Source organism: Pantherophis guttatus, chromosome 2, assembly GCF_059756535.1.
Source record: "Pantherophis guttatus breed Tessera chromosome 2, ASM5975653v1, whole genome shotgun sequence".
In the NCBI taxonomy this organism is placed as follows: domain Eukaryota; kingdom Metazoa; phylum Chordata; class Lepidosauria; order Squamata; family Colubridae; genus Pantherophis; species Pantherophis guttatus.
The window spans coordinates 279,697,082-279,715,480 of record NC_142064.1 but is presented as its reverse complement, the minus strand read 5'-3'; the positions used below and the strand labels follow the sequence as shown (position 1 = coordinate 279,715,480).

At 44.3% G+C, this 18,399-nt stretch overlaps 1 protein-coding gene and 1 long non-coding RNA gene across 7 annotated transcripts; one reads left to right on the top strand and one right to left on the bottom strand.

Annotated features, from left to right (window-relative positions):
* Window positions 1-3,791: 3,791 nt before the first annotated feature.
* Window positions 3,792-12,292, bottom strand: LOC148116009 (uncharacterized). Its single transcript, XR_015731832.1, has 2 exons — window positions 11,945-12,292; window positions 3,792-5,520 (listed from the first exon to the last, which is right to left on the bottom strand). It is a non-coding gene; the product is annotated as an uncharacterized LOC148116009 (long non-coding RNA).
* On the top strand, window positions 11,717-18,117 carry LOC148116008 (uncharacterized). Of its 6 annotated transcripts, none has more exons than XM_087884669.1 (4): window positions 11,742-11,902; window positions 13,535-13,617; window positions 14,864-14,990; window positions 15,179-18,117. In XM_087884669.1, the coding sequence occupies exons 3-4, from the start codon at window positions 14,957-14,959 to the stop codon at window positions 17,386-17,388; spliced, it is 2,244 nt and encodes a 747-aa protein (XP_087740795.1). In that variant the 5' UTR covers window positions 11,742-11,902; window positions 13,535-13,617; window positions 14,864-14,956; the 3' UTR covers window positions 17,389-18,117. The 6 variants fall into 6 exon arrangements, with proteins under 6 accessions (XP_087740791.1, XP_087740795.1, XP_087740794.1 ...); XM_087884668.1 differs by having other exon boundaries at window positions 15,176-18,117; XM_087884667.1 differs by lacking the exon at window positions 11,742-11,902 and adding an exon at window positions 12,180-12,883.
* The last annotated feature ends 282 nt before the right edge of the window (window positions 18,118-18,399 follow it).

The window sequence follows — 18,399 nt, the reverse complement described above, 5'->3', positions numbered from 1 at the left end:
TTTACTGTTCCAGCTACCAAATTCAATATCCTAAGATGCTTATTTGCCCTACTTGGAAGCTGTGGAGGTTTTTCATTAAAAGAAGACGACTAACATGTAATTCATTGAAGTGCTCATTGTTAGGAATGATCATGGAATATGTTGTCTTTTTTTCCCTCCCTGTGTCAGAATTTGGGATCATTTGAGGATGTAGCTGTGTTTTTCTCCGTGGAGGAGTGGGCCCTGCTGGATTTTAAGCAAAAAGCCCTGTACCAAGAGGTCATGCTGGAAAAGAAGAGGAACATGGCCTCCTTAAGTGTTAAGATACCGTAGTTTAGTTTAGTTTAGTTTAGTTTATTTGGTTTGTATACTGCCCTACTCCCAAAGGACTCAGGGCGGTGAACAGCCAAACAATAAAATACATAAATACAAAAAATTTAAAAAACCAGTTAAAATCAAATCATTTTGGCCCAGACAAATTAAAACATCCCAATAATTTAAGAACAGATTAAAATTTACATATTAAAAGAGGGAGGAGATTAGGCCAAGCCTGCTTGATGGAATAAAAGAGTCTTCACAGCGCGGCGGAAGTTGCGCAGATCCGGGATCCTCCGAATCTCTGGGGGGAGCTCATTCCAGACGGTAGGTGCCCCCACAGAGAAGGCTCTCCCCCTAGGGGTCGCCAGCCGACATTGTTTGGCTGACGGCACCTGGAGGAGTCCCTCTCTATGAAAGCGTACTGGCCGGTGGGAGGCTATTGGTGGTAGTAGGCGGTCCCGTAGATAAGCAGGTCCTAAGCCATGGAGCACTTTAAAGGTGGTCACCAAAACCTTGAAGCGCACCTGGAAGACCACCGGGAGCCAGTGCATCTCACGCAGGAGAGGTGTCACATGGGAGCGCCATGACGCTCCCATTACCACCCGCACGGCCGCACTCTGCGCCAATTGGAGCCTCCGGGTGCTCCTCAAGGGGAGCCCCATGTAGAGAGCATTACAATAGTCCAGGCGGGAGGTGACGAGGGCATGAGTGACCGTGCGTAACGAGTCCCGATCCAGAAAGGGACGCAACTGGTGAATCAGGCGAACCTGATAAAAAATCCTCCCGGTCACGGCCGTCAAGTGCTCTTCTAAAGACAGCCGTGAATCCAGGAGGACACCCAAGTTGCGAGCCCTCTCCGTGGGGGCCAGTGATTCGCCCCCAATAGTCAGAGATGGCGTCAACTGACTATCGGGACGTCGGAAACCACAGCCACTCGGTCTTGGATGGGTTGAGCCTGAGCCTGTTCCTCCCCATCCAGATCCACACAGCCTCCAGGCACCGGGACATCACTTCAAGAGCATCGTTGGGGTGATCCAGGGTGGAGATGTACAGCTGGGTGTCGTCAGCGTACTGATGGTACTCCACCCCGAAACCACGGATGATCTCACCCAGCGGCTTCACATAAATGTTGAACAGGAGAGGCGAGAGGACCGACCCTTGCGGCACCCCACATATGAGTGGCCTCGGGGTCGACCTCTGTCCCCCTGTCAACACAGACTGCGACCGGTCAGAGAGAAAGGAGGAGAACCACCGCAACACAGTGCCTCCCACCCCTAACTCTTCCAACCGGTGCAGCATGATGCCATGGTCGATGGTATCAAAAGCCGCTGAGAGATCTAACAGGACCAGGACAGAGGAGCACCCCCTGTCCCGAGCCCTACAGAGATCATCAACCAACGCGACCAATCCCGTTTCCGTGCTGTACCCAGGCCTGAAGCCCGACTGGAACGGATCCAGATACATCGTTTCATCCAGGTGCTGGGGGAGCTGTTTCGCGACCACACTCTCAACAACCTTCGCCACAAAACGAAGGTTGGAGACCGGACGATAATTTACCAACATTGCCGGGTCCAGGGATGGCTTCTTGAGGAGAGGCCTCACCACCGCCTCTTTCAAGGCGGCAGGAAAGACACCCTCACCCAACGAAGCATTTATAATCCCCTGGAACCAGCCTAGTGTCACCTCCCAAGAAGCCAGCACTAACCAGGAGGGACACGGGTCCAATAAACAAGTGGTCGCGTTCAGTCTACCCAGAATCCTGTCCATGTCCTCAGGGGTCACAGGATCAAACTCATCCCAGATAACATTCTCAAGACCTGCCCCAGTCCCTCCCCCTGAGACTACCCAGTCGGAGTCCAGATCTTCCCGAATCTGAGTGATTTTGTCATACAGATATTGAACAAAATCCTCGGCTCTACCCTCCAAGGGGTCCTCCCGCGCTTCCTGGTGGAGCAGGGAGCAGGTCACCCTAAACAGGGTGGCCGGGCGATTATCTGATGACGCAATAAGAGCAGCAAAATAGCTACATTTCGCTGCTTTTATCGCCACTAGGTAATTCCTAATATGAGATCTTACCAGTGTCCGGTCAGATTCAGAACGGCTGGCCCTCCAACTACTCTCTAGGCGTCTTTTCCAGTGCTTCAACTCCCTCAGCTCCTCAGTAAACCAAGGAGCTAAATGAGATCGGCGCCAGGTCAGAGGCCGCAAAGGCACGACCCGGTCCAGAGCTCCAGCGGCCGCCCTATCCCAGGCGGCCACTAGGTCTCCAGTCGGGGCGTGTGCCAGAGCCTCAGGGAATGGCCCAAGCTCCATCTGGAACCTGTCAGGTTCCATCAGGCGCCTGGGGCGGAACCATCTTACCGGCTCCGCCTCCCTGCGGCGGGGTGTAGCGGTTCGAAGGTTGAGACGAAGGGGAGAGTGATCAGACCATGACAAGGGCTCGGTGACTATATCCCCTATCTCGAGATCACTCAACCACTGTCCAGAGACAAAAACCAGATCCAGCGTGTTTCCCCCCCGTGTGGGTAGGGCCATGAATTAACTGGGTCAGGTCCATAGCTGTCATGGAAGCCATGAACTCCCGAGCCACCTCAGACGCCTCGCCCACGGACGGTAGGTTGAAATCCGCCATGACCATAAGCCTGGGGGTATCAACCGCCACCGCGGCGATGACGTTGAGTAGCTCGGGCAGGGCTGCTGCCACGTGGCAGGGTGCCAGGTACGTGATCAGCAAACCCATCTGAACCCCATGGCCCCATTTCACAAGGAGGGATTCACAGCCGGTCGTCTGAGGGACAGTGGCCTCCCTCGGTTTCAGACCTTCCTTAATGATAACCGCTACCCCCCCCCCGCCCCTCCCCTGTGACCTCGGCTGATGGAAGGCGAGGAAACCTGGAGGTTACATTTCAATGAGGGGAACCCCCCCCTCATGGCCCAACCAGGTCTCCGTAACACCTGCCAGGTCCGCACCCCCCTCCTGAATAAGATCACAAATGAGGGGGGCTTTATTTACTACGGACCTGGTATTGCACAGCATCAGCCGAAGGCCCGGGCCCTGAGGGTCTGTGCAACCTGGAAAACGGGTGGAGCTTTGGGGGCCGGAGCACGCATCGCTCGTAAACAGCGAGTGCGCGCTCCCCTAACACGATATGGCCCCCTGCTCCCGCCATATCTACCCCTCCCACCCACAGTATTTATATTCAAAACACTAGTGTACAATAGTTTTTTTTTTTTAATTAATGCACATGAAGTCCTGCAGCATTGGAGAATTTTTTTTGTTTTGGGTGCTGTATTCTTCTCTAAATTGCTGATTTTCAAATATGCAAGCTATTTATCTGAGGTTTTCATCCTTTTCTATGAAGCTTGGCTTTTCTTCACAAATGGACAGTATGGAGAGTGTGGGCTTCACGATCCACGCTCTCCCGTTTGTTAAGAATCTGATCCAATCTTGCACGTGCTGGGCATGAAGGGAAGAAATAAACAAGCGGAGCAGGTTAAGAACAAAGATTTATTTATTTATTAGGAAATTTATATTAGGGCTGTTGGAAGAAAAATTCCTCTGGTTCAGTTCCCAGCTGGGAGAAAGGCGCTGGAAATAAAATGGAGGCTGATGGGAAAAAAGATTCTGTTTATTGATAGGCAGAACCAACCTGTGATTCTGGGGCAGCTGACCAAATGGGCGAATGAGTGGATGGATCTTCATAGGTTTCTGTGACTTTGAAGTTTGAACTGATTGTACAATGAAGAGGGGCTTGTGTCTTTTGCTAAATGGTGGTGGGTTAATGCTATTATGTCCTAAAATGTCCTGTCCTGTCCTGCTTAATCCTGTCACCCGGTAGCTGAAGATGTTTTGTTTATGAATAGATTGGCCTGGATTCCTTAATGGGCCCAAAGTCTCCATCTGTAATCATTTCTGCTGCATTTTACTATGCAGGAAATTGGGGCTGGCGCATGTTTCTCCTTTGGTGAAATATAATAATCTGCCTCTTTTAATCCCCAAAATATTTCATTCTTCCAGGAGGGGGAGGGATGCCTGATTACTTCTTACAGGGCCCAAGGTCTGTCTGGATCTTGAGCCTATCTTCTGGAGAGTTGGCCATTCCCACCACCTTGGTGCTGTGATATTGTTCTCCCCTGGAAAGTTACAATTTTTACCAGCCCTCTGTCAAACTGCCCTACCTTACAGGGTTGTTTTGTGGGGGAGGAAGAAGAATCAGGGACTAATCTTCAGCTCATGGGGAGGGTGGGAGGGGAAAGTCGTGGAATTAATGGATCAATCCGTCAAAGGATGGGTAGCATGTGGCTGCTGCTGCCTCCTCCCCCTAGTAAATACCCACCAGAGATTCTGCTGACCCCTTACTGGAAGGACATCTCTACCCCACCCCATTTTGGATTTTACCCAGAGAGTCTTCTTCTGATCGGGCAGTGTTTTTTTTTTTAAGAGGTTTTAAATTTACCGTATGTTTCAGACTATAAGACGCAATGGAGTATAAGACGCACCAAGATTTCGAAGAGGTAAACAAGTAAAAAAAATGTTTTTGCCCCCATTTTTCACAAAAACAGGGCCTGCAGAGGGTTTGGGAGGTCTGCAGAGTGCGCCTCGAGGGCAAAAACGCGACGAATGGGGGGGTTTGGGAGGCCAAAAATGGGAAGTAAGGGAGGTGCTGGTTCTGAAGGTCTTTCCACAGGTGATGCATTGATGCTTCTTGCTCTCTTCGTGGACCTTCTTATGTGAATTAAGATGGTTTTTCTGCCTGAAGGTCCTTCCACAATCCAGACATTTGTGTGGATCCTCTGCTTTGTGAATTTTTTTATGTGATGCAAGGGAGCGGCTTGTATCGAAGCTTTCTGCACACTCCGTACATTTGTATGATTTCCCTCCTTGTATGCTTTCATGTAAAGCAGGAGGAAGGGTCCCTCTGGAGCGTTGCCTGCTTTCATCTTCTTTCTCTCCAGCAGGGCTTTCGCAACACTCACATAATCCAGATTCATCTCGGAGTGTTTTCCCACACCTTGAACACTCTCCTTTTTCTTGGCAATCATCTCCGTCCAATAAGACATTGGGATCTGGACAAGGGAAACCAGAGCAATTCTCCAGCTCCCCCGTTAACTGGCTTTCCTCAGAACTTTGCTTTCCATATATTTTTTCTGCAACTTCTTTTTTGTCTTTTGGCAAAGGTGCTGCTGCCTCTTGGCCAGAATCCTCCATCTCCCATCCGTCACCTGCTTGCAACACACACAAAAAAGTTAACACAAACATAAGTGCAAAAGGGATCAAGCGCCGTTACTGTGTTTGAACAATATCAAATTTCCTCCCAAATCCCATTTGTTCCAAAGATGGTGCTATGCTTGGTATTAAAGTAAATTATGACTGGTCATCACGCTTTTGACCGTTCCTCAAACTTACGACCATCCTCACATTTATGCCCATTGCAGCATTCTTAATGACTGTGTCACTTGTTTCACAACTTCAGTTCTTCACCACAGTGACAAGATAGGGTACAAAAACGTAAAATGTGAGGACAGTCGTAAGTGCGAGGACCGGTCAAAAATCACTTTTCCAGCCCTCTGAGTAGTTCCTATGCACATATAGGGACACCATTGTGGGTGTGGCTTATTTTGTGGGCGTGGCTTGGAGGTCATGTGACTGGGTGGGCCATGGCTATGTGTATAGGGACTACTCCGAGGGCTGAAAAAATTGATTTCTGACCAGTCCTCACACTTTTGACCGGTCCTCACACTTACGACCAGTCATTTATGCCCGTTGCAGCATTCTGTCACTCATTTCACAACTGCGGTGCTTCATGTGCGCTTCTCCTCGCCTGGCCTCTCGTGATCATGGGGATGCTGCAATAGTCGTAAGTGTGAAAAGCTGTCATAAGTCACTTTTTTCAGTGCCATTGTAACTTTGAATGGTCACTAAATGAACTGTTGTAAATCAAGGATTACCTGTTCAAAAGTACAAAAAGCTTCTTTGCTTGCAAAAAGCTGCCTTAAATACCAATCATTAGATTAGAAATATCTACAAGCTGGAGTTACAAATCAGGCAGGGTGCCAGAGCACCTTGAGGAATTAAAATAGTTAAACTACAATGGTAACTATCAGCAACCAACTCTTGCTCATAAAGTGAAACCTTTTAGCAGAGACAACATTTAAGCTCTCCAGAAAGAGCACACCCAGGAGAAGCAATCCTTAGATCCATTTGCACCACTTAAATATACAGCTGGTCTCACCTCATAAAATATCCTAAGGAAATAATCCAGATTTAAGGAAAGATCACATGCCCCCCAGAAAAGCAGTAAAAAAATCAGTGTCAATCTTGCATCCTCCCTCTTGGAAGTACACCCCAAAAGGACAGTGCCAAGAACCACTAAAGCAGTGAAAGAAGACCCCCTTTACAGACAAAAAAAGATAAGCCTAACTACAAAGAAAGCAATTAAAATGTAGCAAAAGAGCAAATACAGTAGTTGTTTATTAAACCAATTACCAGAACAAATAGATGCAGGAACTAGCCAGATTTCTGAAGCTGCTTTTTTTCAGGAACAGAGATTAACATTTTCCCTTCCAAACAAAGCTGAATAGGGAAAATTATCTCATCAATAAGCACAGGATTAAACATCACCAAAAACCAGTTTTAGATCAAAAGTCAGAAAGGGTATGTAAACTCACGTTTGAATGTCAACCTTTCTAGCTAGTAATAACTAGCAGTCAGCACGGGTTTGTTAAAAACAGATCATGCCAAACCAATCTTATTCCATTCTTGAACATAGTGACTAAATTAGTAGACCAGCGAAATACTGTGGACATAATATACTTAAGACTTCAGCCAGGCATTGGACAAAGTAGACCACAACCAACTTCTTGGCAAGTAAGAAAAAAGTGGGATAGATAGCATCATCACCAGACGGATTTGCAACTGGCTGACAAACCATACTTAACGAGTAGTCCTTAATGGGTCTAAGTATATGAAGGGAAGTAAGCGGTGAGATACCACAAGGTTCCATTTTAGGCAAGTACTAATAGGTAGTTAGGCCAGTAATAGAAGGGGAACTTACCAAATATGCAGATGATACTAAGCTGGCAGGAAGAACTAACACTCTATAGGCTCAAGATCCAGATGGATGCAGACAGACTTGAACACTGGGCCCTATCTAACTGTAGGAAGTTAGCACCCACCCCTTTCCTGGAAGAATGAAATATTTTAGGAAATATTAAAAAGGCAGAATATTAGATTTCCCTGGATGAGAAATGGAGAAACATGTTTTAAAAGACAAGCAGCTTCCTGCCTCCACCCCCCCCCCACAACTTTGTAAATGGGCCAAAATCTGCAACACAATAGGGCCCATCTAGCACAGAAACTAAAACTATAGGGCCCATCTAGCAGCAGAAACTCACCACAAGGCACCTGGTAAGATTACATCAACCAGCAAGGCTAGCTAAGACCCCCACCCCCTGGGAGTCTGACAACCAATCAGGATACTCTTTCTGGGCCCCAGGAAGTTCAAAACCAGGGCATAAACCCGGGGACTCGCTGACTCTCAGCCCCTTTTCTGTTCAGGAACTCAAACCATGTGATCCTGTCCACCATTAAACCATCCTTCCAAGCAGTCTCCATGTTTCCAGTGTCTTTTTCTGTTGCCGTAATTCGAGGATCGGACTCAATAAAGAATTCAGAGTTGTAGTATTCAAACAAAGTATTATTTATTCACAGAAGGCATTCTATATTTACAGAGTGATTGCAGATAGAAGCAAGGAGGAGGAGTGTGCATCTCCTTTTATACCAGGGAGGCGGGATTAGGGAGGAGGAGTGGTTAGTGAGAAATACATTATGAAAAGAAGAATAAATTAACCCTTGGTACTCCATGAGCATATATCTCTTTCATTCGAGAATAAGGCATTTATCCGTGACAAATCCCCCTCTAAATGCCGATTCGACATACAGCAATAATTACATTCAGAGTCAGAACAATATAGAACATATAATTTTGAAGTTAGATATTTATGTTGTTTTGATTGTAAAGGTTTAGTCGATATGTCAGCTATTTGTTCTGTAGTGTCACAATGAATAGCTTTGATGAATCCATTTTGAGACAATTGTCTTACATGTTTGTATTTGATATCTATATGCCTGGATCTTTGACCAATAGCATCTGCTCTAGATATCTCTATTGCAGCTTTGTTATCTTCATGTATAGTGAATGGTTGCAAAGGACTCTTCCAAACATCAGTTAATAAATCATTGAACCAGATGAGATTATTAGAAGCTTTTGACAAGCAAATATATTCTGCTTCAGTGGTTGATGTGGCTACTAAATCCTGTTTTCCAGTATACCAGTAGACTGGGCAGTTGTTAAGAAAGAATACATAGCCGGAAGTGCTCTTCCTGGTCTTAGTGTCGCCTGCCCAGTCAGCATCGGCGTAACAGGTGAGAATAGGCTCTTTGACATCGTTGGGCTCTAATAATAAGCAATAATCTAAGCTGTGTTTCAAGTATCTTAACACTCTTTTAATTGCTTCCCAATGATAAATTAAGGGTTTACTGACATATCTAGAAAGTAAATTAAGGGCAATATCAGGTCTGGTCCAATTGGCAATATATAAGAGGGAACCGATAACTGATCTGTAAAGTGTATTGTCATTAAACTCAGGAGATAATTCATTCATATTCTTTAGAAAATCAACCTGCATTGGAGTATCACGAGGCTTTGCATCATTCATATTGCATCTGTTCAAGAGTTCTATAAATTTATCTTTCTGAGACAATCTAAATCCTTTTTTAGTTTTACTTATCTGTACTCCAAGATATTTATTTACTTTCCCCAATGACTTTAACGAAAAATGTTCTCCTAATTTTGATACAAATATATCTCTCTTATCTTTATGTTTGCCAATATACAAAATATCATCCACATAGATTAACACAAATTCTAATGATTCACCTTCTCTCCTAACAAAAAAACAATTGTCTGCAGTTGTAGCATTGAAATTCATAGTTTTGAGTACATTGACCAAGCATTCATACCAGCGCTTGCCGGATTGCTTCAATCCATACAAACTTTTGTTTAGTAACCATGTTTCATTTCTATTTGTGTTTTGACAATGGGGAGCTCTTACATATATTTCTTTATCGAGTTTTGCATGTAGATATGCAGTTTGTATATCGTATTGAAAGACTTCAAGATTAAGGGCTGAGGCTGTTACTAAAGCTGTCTTAACACTTTCAGTTCTTACAGTGGGAGAATATGTGTCTGTATAATCCTCAGGGTATCTTTGGGCAAAGCCCTGTGCAACTAGTCTTGCTTTATATAATGTGTTACCCCCTTCTAAGTTCTTAATTTTAAATATCCACCTAGTGCCTATAATTGTCTTATCTTTTGGGACTGGTGTTGGAGTGAATACTTTGAGTTCTCGTAAACTGTCCATTTCTTTGGCCATGGCCAATTCCCATTTCTCTTTTTCTTCTGTGGGTAGTTTTAATACATCTTCATATGTATTAGGTGTTGATGTATCATTATTTATATGCATTATGTAATCCTTATATCTTTCTGGTACTTTATTCCTATTGCATCTAATTGTTCTTTCTGGTCTACTGTTGTTATCATGTAAATATCTTGCTTCCTTTTGTGTTAATGAATCTGTTTTGATTTTGGGGCAATTTCCCATCCATATTTTGGTGTCGCTCGTTTGTGTACTGCAGTTTTGTCTTTCCCCTTTTGTTTTATCTTGTGTTTTAATATCTGATCTTGTTATTGGGAGTACCTCATTAAGATGTATCTTAGACCAATTGGCCTGTTCATGAAATACGGCTGTCCTAGAAATTATGAATTTGTTATTATTGTCAATAAATCTATATCCTTTTGTACCTGTTTCATAACCCATGAATCTGAGCCTCCTAGATACATTATCTCCTTTACGTCTCAATTGTTTCGGTATATGTACATCTGCTGTGACTCCAAATACATGCATGTGGGCTATCTTGGGTTTTTTACTGTACATTAATTCGTATGGAGTTTTATTTATGACACTAGACCAAATTCTGTTAAGTGTACAATTGGAATATAATAATGCTTCTGACCAGAAATGTTTGCCTAAACCAGCATCCTCTAATGTACATCTAATCATGGTTTGTAGTGTCGAGTTTTTTTGTTCTGCCACTCCATTTGAAAAGCAGAGAAAGGACTAGAAGTGAAATGTAACATCCCTTTTGCTTTTAACCATTGGGAGAATTCCTTTGACATAAACTCAGATCCTCTGTCTGTCATGATCTGTCTTATTTTTGTGTTGTGTTGTGTTTCTACACGTTTATAAAATTCTTTGAATTTTTGAAATGTTTCATCTTTGTGTCTTAAGGTATAGACAAAGCCATAACGGCTGTAGTCGTCTACAATGGTAAGAAAATATCGTTTTTTGTATGTAATTGATGGAGTTAGTGGGCCAACTAGGTCCATATGTACTAGGTCAAAAATATGATTTGATGATCTTGTTGCCTTTTTTGGTCTGGGCTTGATTCTGAGTTTTGAGGACTTACATACTGAACATTCCAAGTAATTTTTACAGTCTTTTATTTTAACACCTTCAGCATGTTCAATCATTTTTTGTATTACAGGAAAACTGGCATGTCCTAATTTTCTGTGTAATATATGTGCACATTCATCATGAATTGGTTTTCCAATTATTGGTCTTTTGTTAGTGTGTGTATTGCTGACAGATATAGTTCTATCATTATGTTCTGGTTCATGTTCCTCATTGTCACTATCTGTATCATTTTCATTTTCTCTGTTAGTGTCATTTTCAATGTTTGAATCAATGTTGTGTAGCCATCTTTCCTCTGTGATCAAATAAGGTAAATCTCCTTTGGTGATTATATTACCTATGTTTATTTTGTTTTTCTCTAGAGTTACTTTTCCTTTTGAGAATATTATATTTATGTTAGAGTCCCTATGCCTTATTCTCGAATGAAAGAGAGATATGCTCATGGAGTACCAAGGGTTAATTTATTCTTCTTTTCATAATGTATTTCTCACTAACCACTCCTCCTCCCTAATCCCGCCTCCCTGGTATAACAGGAGATGCACACTCCTCCTCCTCGCTTCTATCCGCAATCACTCTGTGAATATAGAATGCCTTCTGTGAATAAATAATACTTTGTTTGAATACTACAACTCTGAATTCTTTATTGAGTCCGATCCTCGAATTACGGCAACAAATTTGTAATGTGTAACTTTGCTGCTCCGCATCCCTTTCCCTTCCCTCCTCCCATCCTGGGCTTCCTCCCCTCCCCCTCTCCCCCTTTCTCTCCCTGGGGCAAAGAAGCAATGGACTCGCCCTCCAGCTGACCATCCCACGGGGGAGCGGGGGAGGGGTGGGGGGGGCAAGCAGGGGCACCCCGAGTGGGCGGCGCTCTCAGGCCTTTAGAGAAGGGGAGGAGCTGGACGGAGAGGGGAGGAGCTACAAGGGCTTCCTGTCTGGTTCTGTGCAGACTCCTGGCTGGGGTCGTTCCGGGGAGGGGGATCCAGGTGCGAGTCCGGCGGCGATCCTGGGCGCCTCTCTTGGGGAGCGGAGTCCGGGCGAGGAAGAGAGCCGCCTCTTCCCTATGGAGCGCCAGGTGAGAAGCTCCTTCCTCCCTCCCTTCCTTCCTTCTTCCCACCTGGGGAAATGCTCGGACAGGAGACCCTTCAGTGCAGCTTCTTGGGGCGCTGCTAAGATCCTCCTGCAGTCCCCACTTTCTCCTGGGGGAGATGATGATTATTATTACTATTATTATTCCTGGTCGTTTCCCCTCCTTTTCCTTTTCTCTGGGGCCGCTTCAGATCCGGGAGGCTGGGAGTTCGAGGGCTGCGGAAGCGGCGGGGAGAAAAGGGGGCGATCCCTCCCAGGAGCCCTTGTGTCGAGAGGAGCCGCCTCCGGAGGGAGCATCGGGGAAAGGCTCCTCCTGAGGCCCTTTAATCTCTTCGCCCTCTTTTCTTTCATCCCTTCAGTTCCTTTCCATTCTTCAATTTAACTGGGTTTTTAGAGTCTTGGGTGCATTTATCGGCCTTCTCCTGTGGGCCACTGTTTCTCAGCCTTGGCAACTTTGTGGCGTGTGGATTTCTGCTCCCAGAATTCTCCATGTGTGTTGAAGTCCACCTATTTTACAGCTCCCAAGATTGGGAAAGGTTGCTGTAGGCCAGGGGTGGGGAAGTAGGGCCCTTTTAGGACTGGTGGACTTCAACTCCCAGAATCCCCGAGCCAGCTGTGTCAGGAATTCTGGGAGTTGAAGTCCACCAGCAATAAAAGGGCCCTAATTTTCCTCTTTTACAGTGGGGTATTCCAAAGGGCAAGTCCCAGCTTTGAAAAGAGTTTCTATCATCTGATAAGGAAGGTGGACATTATATAAACATAGAATAACATACATAGAGTTGGGAGGGACCTTGGAGGTCTTCTAGTCCAACCCCCTGTTTGAGGAGGAGGAGTCTATACCATTTCAGACAATTGGCTGTCCAGTCTCTTCTTAAAAGCCTCCAGTGACCTTAGTCAGGATTCTGGGGATCAAGATTCGTACCTTGAAATGGCTGAAATAAAGACCTGGGTCCCATATCTGGGGAAGGTGAGAGAGAAACCACAACTGTCTTGCTAAAAATCCTTAAGGCTACAGGATGTCGGCATGGCTTCTTTGGCACTTTCCTTACTGTATCTCCTGTCAATCAAACAACTGTATTTCCTGCTGATGTCACTGAAATATAAAAGCATGAAAGAAATGGGGATGCTGCAAAGGTCCTGTGAAAAGCTGCCAGGAGTCACGTTTTTCAGTGTCCTGGTAACTTTGAAGGGTCACTAAATGAATGGCTGTAATTCGAGGACTACCTGTATACGTGAGAGACAATTTGGACTCTGTCTCTTTGTTGGTGCCAGGCCAGATCTAGTACTCCTGACTAACAACTCAGCACAACTCCCTGGAAATGGGAGGATCTGCTTGAGGCCTCCAGAGTCCAGCTCTTTGGTACTTGAATACATACATTCATGGCTGAGATAATCTTCCTCTGAATCCAATCCTTGGTCCTTCCACCCCTTTCAGTTTTCTTCTCACCCAGGGTGAGCTTCTATGTATTGTTGGTGTGGCTGCAAGGGACTCACATAAAGGGGTTCCCTAGTTAGCCTAGAAATAGGCTAAAATCAGCCTTCTGCTCTGGCTGCTCAGGAATATCATTAGGATGTTTGATAGCAAATTATTCCCTTGCTGTTTTTTTTTCACTCCTAGACACTCTCGTGGCCTCGTCTTCATCTCCCGGAACCTCAGGTCTTTATAGTGGAGAATTAACAACGGTTGAGCTTCCAAGGCAGGTAGGAGGATTCTTCCCTCCCCTCCCCAGATGTGCCAATCTCGCAATAACAGAATAACACAATTGGAAGGGATCTTAGAGATCTTCTAGTCTATCCCCCTGTTTCAAGCAGGAGACCCTATACCATTTCAGACAAGTGGGTGTCCAGTCTGTCCTTAAAAACCTCCAGCCCACAACTTCTGAAGGCAAACCGTTCCATTAGTCAATTGTTCTCACTGCCAGGAAGTTTCTCCTTAATTCCAGGTTGCCTTTCTCCTTGATTAGTTTCCATCCATTGTTTCTTGTCCTGCTTTCTGGTGCTTTGGAAAATAAGTTGAGCACTTCTTGTTTGCGGCAGCCCCACAAATACTGGAACACGGCTATCATGTCTCCCCTAGTCCTTCTTTTCTCCAGACTAGCCATATATAGTTCCTGCAATCGTTTTTCATATATTTTAGTCTCAAGACCTTTAATTCTTAGTAGCTCTTTGCACTTTTTCCAAAGTCTCCCCATCTTTTTGGTAATGTTGTGACCAAAACTGAACTCGGTATTCCAGATGTGGTCTTTACTAAGGATTTTTAAAAAGTGTTGACCATGAGAGCCTAAAGTAAAAAGTAAAGTTCAAGCTTGACTTTTGCACAGAAATTAAATGGTGAACCCACTTGATTTGGAAGGATTTATTGGCTCACCACACTGGGTACAATTAACCCAATGTTGGATTCAGTCAACATATCCAAGGTCAAGCCCATCAATGGAAAACAAATGAATATGTGGTTGCTGCTCCTCCGGCATCGGACAAACCAGTAAAACATTAACTAGATGTATCTCTAGCCAGAGGCACTTTATGTTTTCGGAAAGGTTCTCCAGGGAAGATGTTCGGTCATGAAATTGCCCAGCAGCTGTCCAGATAAAGTCAGAGACACTGACACAGACTTGTAGATTTTATAGAAATATAAATATGTTTAACCTACAAATTTACCGCAGTCTTTGTCATCATCCAGAAAAGGAAGAACATAAGATAGTCAGGAACATCATGAGGTAAATCTAAAACATCATACAGAACACACAGAAGGAAAAAAGGAGGGAAAAAAGGGAAACGCCCCCTTATACTTACAGCAACCAATCATAGCGTAGATTGCATCATGCATGAGTCAGCACTCTCTAACTAATCAGTTACAATTGTGTTCCGGCCTATTTGTACACTTTACTGTTTCAGATTCTAAATTCAATATCCTAACGTTGTGGTTTCTCTCCTCTCCCTGTGTCAGGATTTGGTATCGGTTGAGGATGTAGCTGTGTTTTTCTCCGTGGAGGAGTGGGCCCTGCTGGACTCTGAGCAAAAAGCCCTGTACCAAGAGGTCATGCTGGAAACCAAGAGGAACATGGCCTCCTTAGGTAAGAGATTCTGTTGAGATATTTACATTTAGGAGCCAAAGGTCAAATCTTATATCAACTTAATAACAAGCATAGCATCATGTTTTGGACAAATGAGAGTTTGGAAGAATATTTATACTGTTCTAATACAGCAATGGTGCTTCACGCCTAAGTTTGTCCTAACTTTTCTCTTTTTCTGTTGCAAGCAGGTGACAAATGGGAGATGAAGGATTCTGGCCAAGAGGCAGAAGCACCTTTGCCAAAAGACAAAAAAGAAGATGTAGAAAAGATGCATGGAAAGCAAAGTTCTGAGGAAAAGCAGTTAACGGGGGAGCTGGAGAATTGTTCTGGTTTCCCTCGTCCAGATCCCAATGTCTTATTGGACACATATGATTGCCAAGAAAAAGGAGAGTGTTCAAGGTGTGGGAAAACCCTTCGAGATGAATCTGGATTATGTGACTGTTGTGAAATCCCTGCTGGAGAGAAACAAGATGAAAGCAGGCAACACTCCAGAGGGACCCTTCCTCCTCCTTTACATGAAAGCATACAAGAAGGAGGGGAAATGTACAAATGTACGGAGTGTGCAGAAAGCTTCGATACAAGCCGCTCCCTTGCAACACATAAAAAAATTCACAAAGCAGAGGATCCACACAAATGTCTGGATTGTGGAAGGACCTTCAGGCAGAAAAATCATCTTAATTCACATAAGAGGGTCCACGAAGAGAAGCAGCAGCATCAATGCATCACCTGTGGAAAGACCTTCAGAGACAGCACCTCCCTTACTTCCCATCAAAGCATCCACAGAGAAGAGAAGTTGCATAAATGCAGGAAGGGTAGAACGAGGCTTACTTGGAGCAAGAAACCAAATTCCCGGAAAAAAAGCCGCACTGGAAATAAAACATGTAAATGCCTGGAATGTGGGAAGAGCTTCTGCTCTGCAAGTCACCTCACTTACCATAATAGGATCCATACAGGGGAAAAGCCGTATCATTGCACAGTGTGTGGGAAGAGTTTCACCCAAAAAGGCAATTTCAATTCTCATAAGAGGATCCACACTGGAGAGAAGCCGTATAAATGCACAGAGTGTGGAAAATGCTTCAGGACCACCGATTCCCTTACTTGCCATAATAGGATTCACACAGAGGAGAAACCCTATGAATGTTTAGAGTGTGGAAAAAGCTTCAATAGACGTGATACGCTAACTAAACATAATAGGATGCATAAAGGAGAGAAACCTTATCAATGCCTGCTGTGTGGAAAGAGCTTCAGTCAAAAAGTTCATCTTAAGTCACACGAGAGGACCCACACGGGGGAAAAACCACTTCAATGCATGGAGTGTGGAAAGCGCTTCAGTTGCTCTTCACATCTTATGGTCCATCACCGAATCCACACGGGAGAGAAGCCCTTTCAGTGCCTGCAGTGTGGAAAGCGCTTTATCAATTCTAGTGGCCTTCATGCCCATGAACGGACCCACACAGGGGAGAAACCGTACAAATGCCTGCAGTGTGGAAAGAGCTTCCGTAAATCCAGCCACTTAACATCCCATAGAAGTGTCCACAGTGGAGAGAAACCACATCGATGCACCGAGTGTGGGAAGTGCTTCAATCAAAAAAGTAACCTTAATACCCATAAAAGGACCCACACGGGTGAAAAGCCTTATAAGTGCATCGAATGTGGCAAATGCTTCACTGAATTGACATCCCTCACTTGCCACAAAAGGCTCCACACTGGGGAGAAACCATATGAATGCCATACATGTGGAAAGAGCTTCAATGCAAAAGGAAGCTATATCCTACATAGCAGAACCCACACTGGGGAGAAACCATATCAGTGCCAGGAGTGTGGAAAAAGCTTCATTGAGTCTGGAAAACTGACAATCCATAAAAGGATTCACACAGGGGAAAAACCATATAAGTGCACGGAGTGTGGCATGAGTTTCAGAATAAGCAGTAGCCTTCGTAGCCACAAGAGGATCCACACTGGGGAGAAACCATATACATGTCATGAGTGCGGAAAAAGCTTTAGTCAAAGACATTCACTCAAGAACCATAGAAGGCTTCACTCAGGGGAGAAACCCTATAAATGCCTGGAGTGTGGAAAATGTTGTAATGAGAGTGGCACTCTTACCTCCCACATGAGGATCCACACAGGGGAGAAGCCGTTTAAATGCATTGAGTGTGGAAAGAGTTTCAAAGACGGAAGGAATCTTACATGTCATAAAAGAATCCACACAGGGGAGAAGCCCTTTAAATGCATTGAGTGTGGAAAGGCTTTCAAAGATAGGAGTTATTTTACACTCCATAAGAGAATCCACACGGGGGAGAAGCCGTATGAGTGTGTGGAGTGTGGAAGGAAATTAATAAGCTCTGGTGAATTTAATCGACATAAGAAGGTGCACAGCAGGAAAAGACGATGCTAATTGGTTTGTGTTGATTCTCAAAATTTGCTTCATGCCCAGGAGAATCTGTAAAAATGCATAGTGTATGGAAAAGGGGTTCCAAAGCAGTAGACTTTTTTGATCCATTAAAAATAAGAATTTCCTTTTATAATTCGGAACTAACTTTTGGATACCAAGTTTTCCCACAAATAAAACTTGCTTATATTTTTTGGGCTCCAAAATAAACCCTAGGTCTTTTTTTTGTGGGGGGGGGACATGATTTCAGGTTAATCAGCTCAGCTGTTCACTTTGCACCCCCTGGCATACGCAGAAGAGGCGGCAAGTGGGCCCAACGTTATCTGGCAGCTGCTGCATCCTGCCTGTCCCTTGGTCAGTGCACTCTGTGGCTCGTCTTTGCACGGCGGCACCAGCAGCAGACAGAGGCATGGGGCAGAAGGCAGGTGATCCTAACATGCCACGTGGGCTGCAGGCAAACTAAGAGACCTGATGACAAACCTCCTGTAGCCACCCACCCACTCCAGCTCCAGATTTTCGACTGGAAGCATTGCGGCGAGACAGTCGGGGAATTAGGGCAAAATAGAAGAGTCCAGGATTTTGAAATACAAAATGATCACACTGGGATAAACAGAGGGGAAATAAGAAAAGGAGAAAAGAGATGGGAAACAATGGGAAATATAGGGCAAAATAGGAGAGTTGAAGATTTTAAAGCGCAAAAGAAAAAAAGGTGAAAGAAAAAGGCAAAAATAAAAATGAAAAGGGAGAAAAAGAAAGAAATGAAAGAGAAATATCCTAAATATACTTAGAATTGAAATATGAATTGTAGTAAGAAATGGGAAATCATACGATTATAAAAATGAAATGAATAATAATTGGAATATTTTTATTTGCATTTTTGAAATTTAGATAATGATAAGTTTTTAGAAACATGAATAAATTTAAACTGTAATAATTGAAATATTTTTAATGGTATATGGTGGTGAAAGTAGAAATGACTAAGTTGTGGCTTTGAGCAATATATGGGGAAAGCTATAT

What these genes read in the sequence shown, in the direction of transcription:
- LOC148116008 (XM_087884664.1), top strand. An exon ending in GAGGAACATGGCCTCCTTAG is followed by an intron (nt 14,991 to 15,175) that starts GTAAGAGATTCT and finishes TTCTGTTGCAAG; the next exon opens with CAGGTGACAAATGGGAGATG.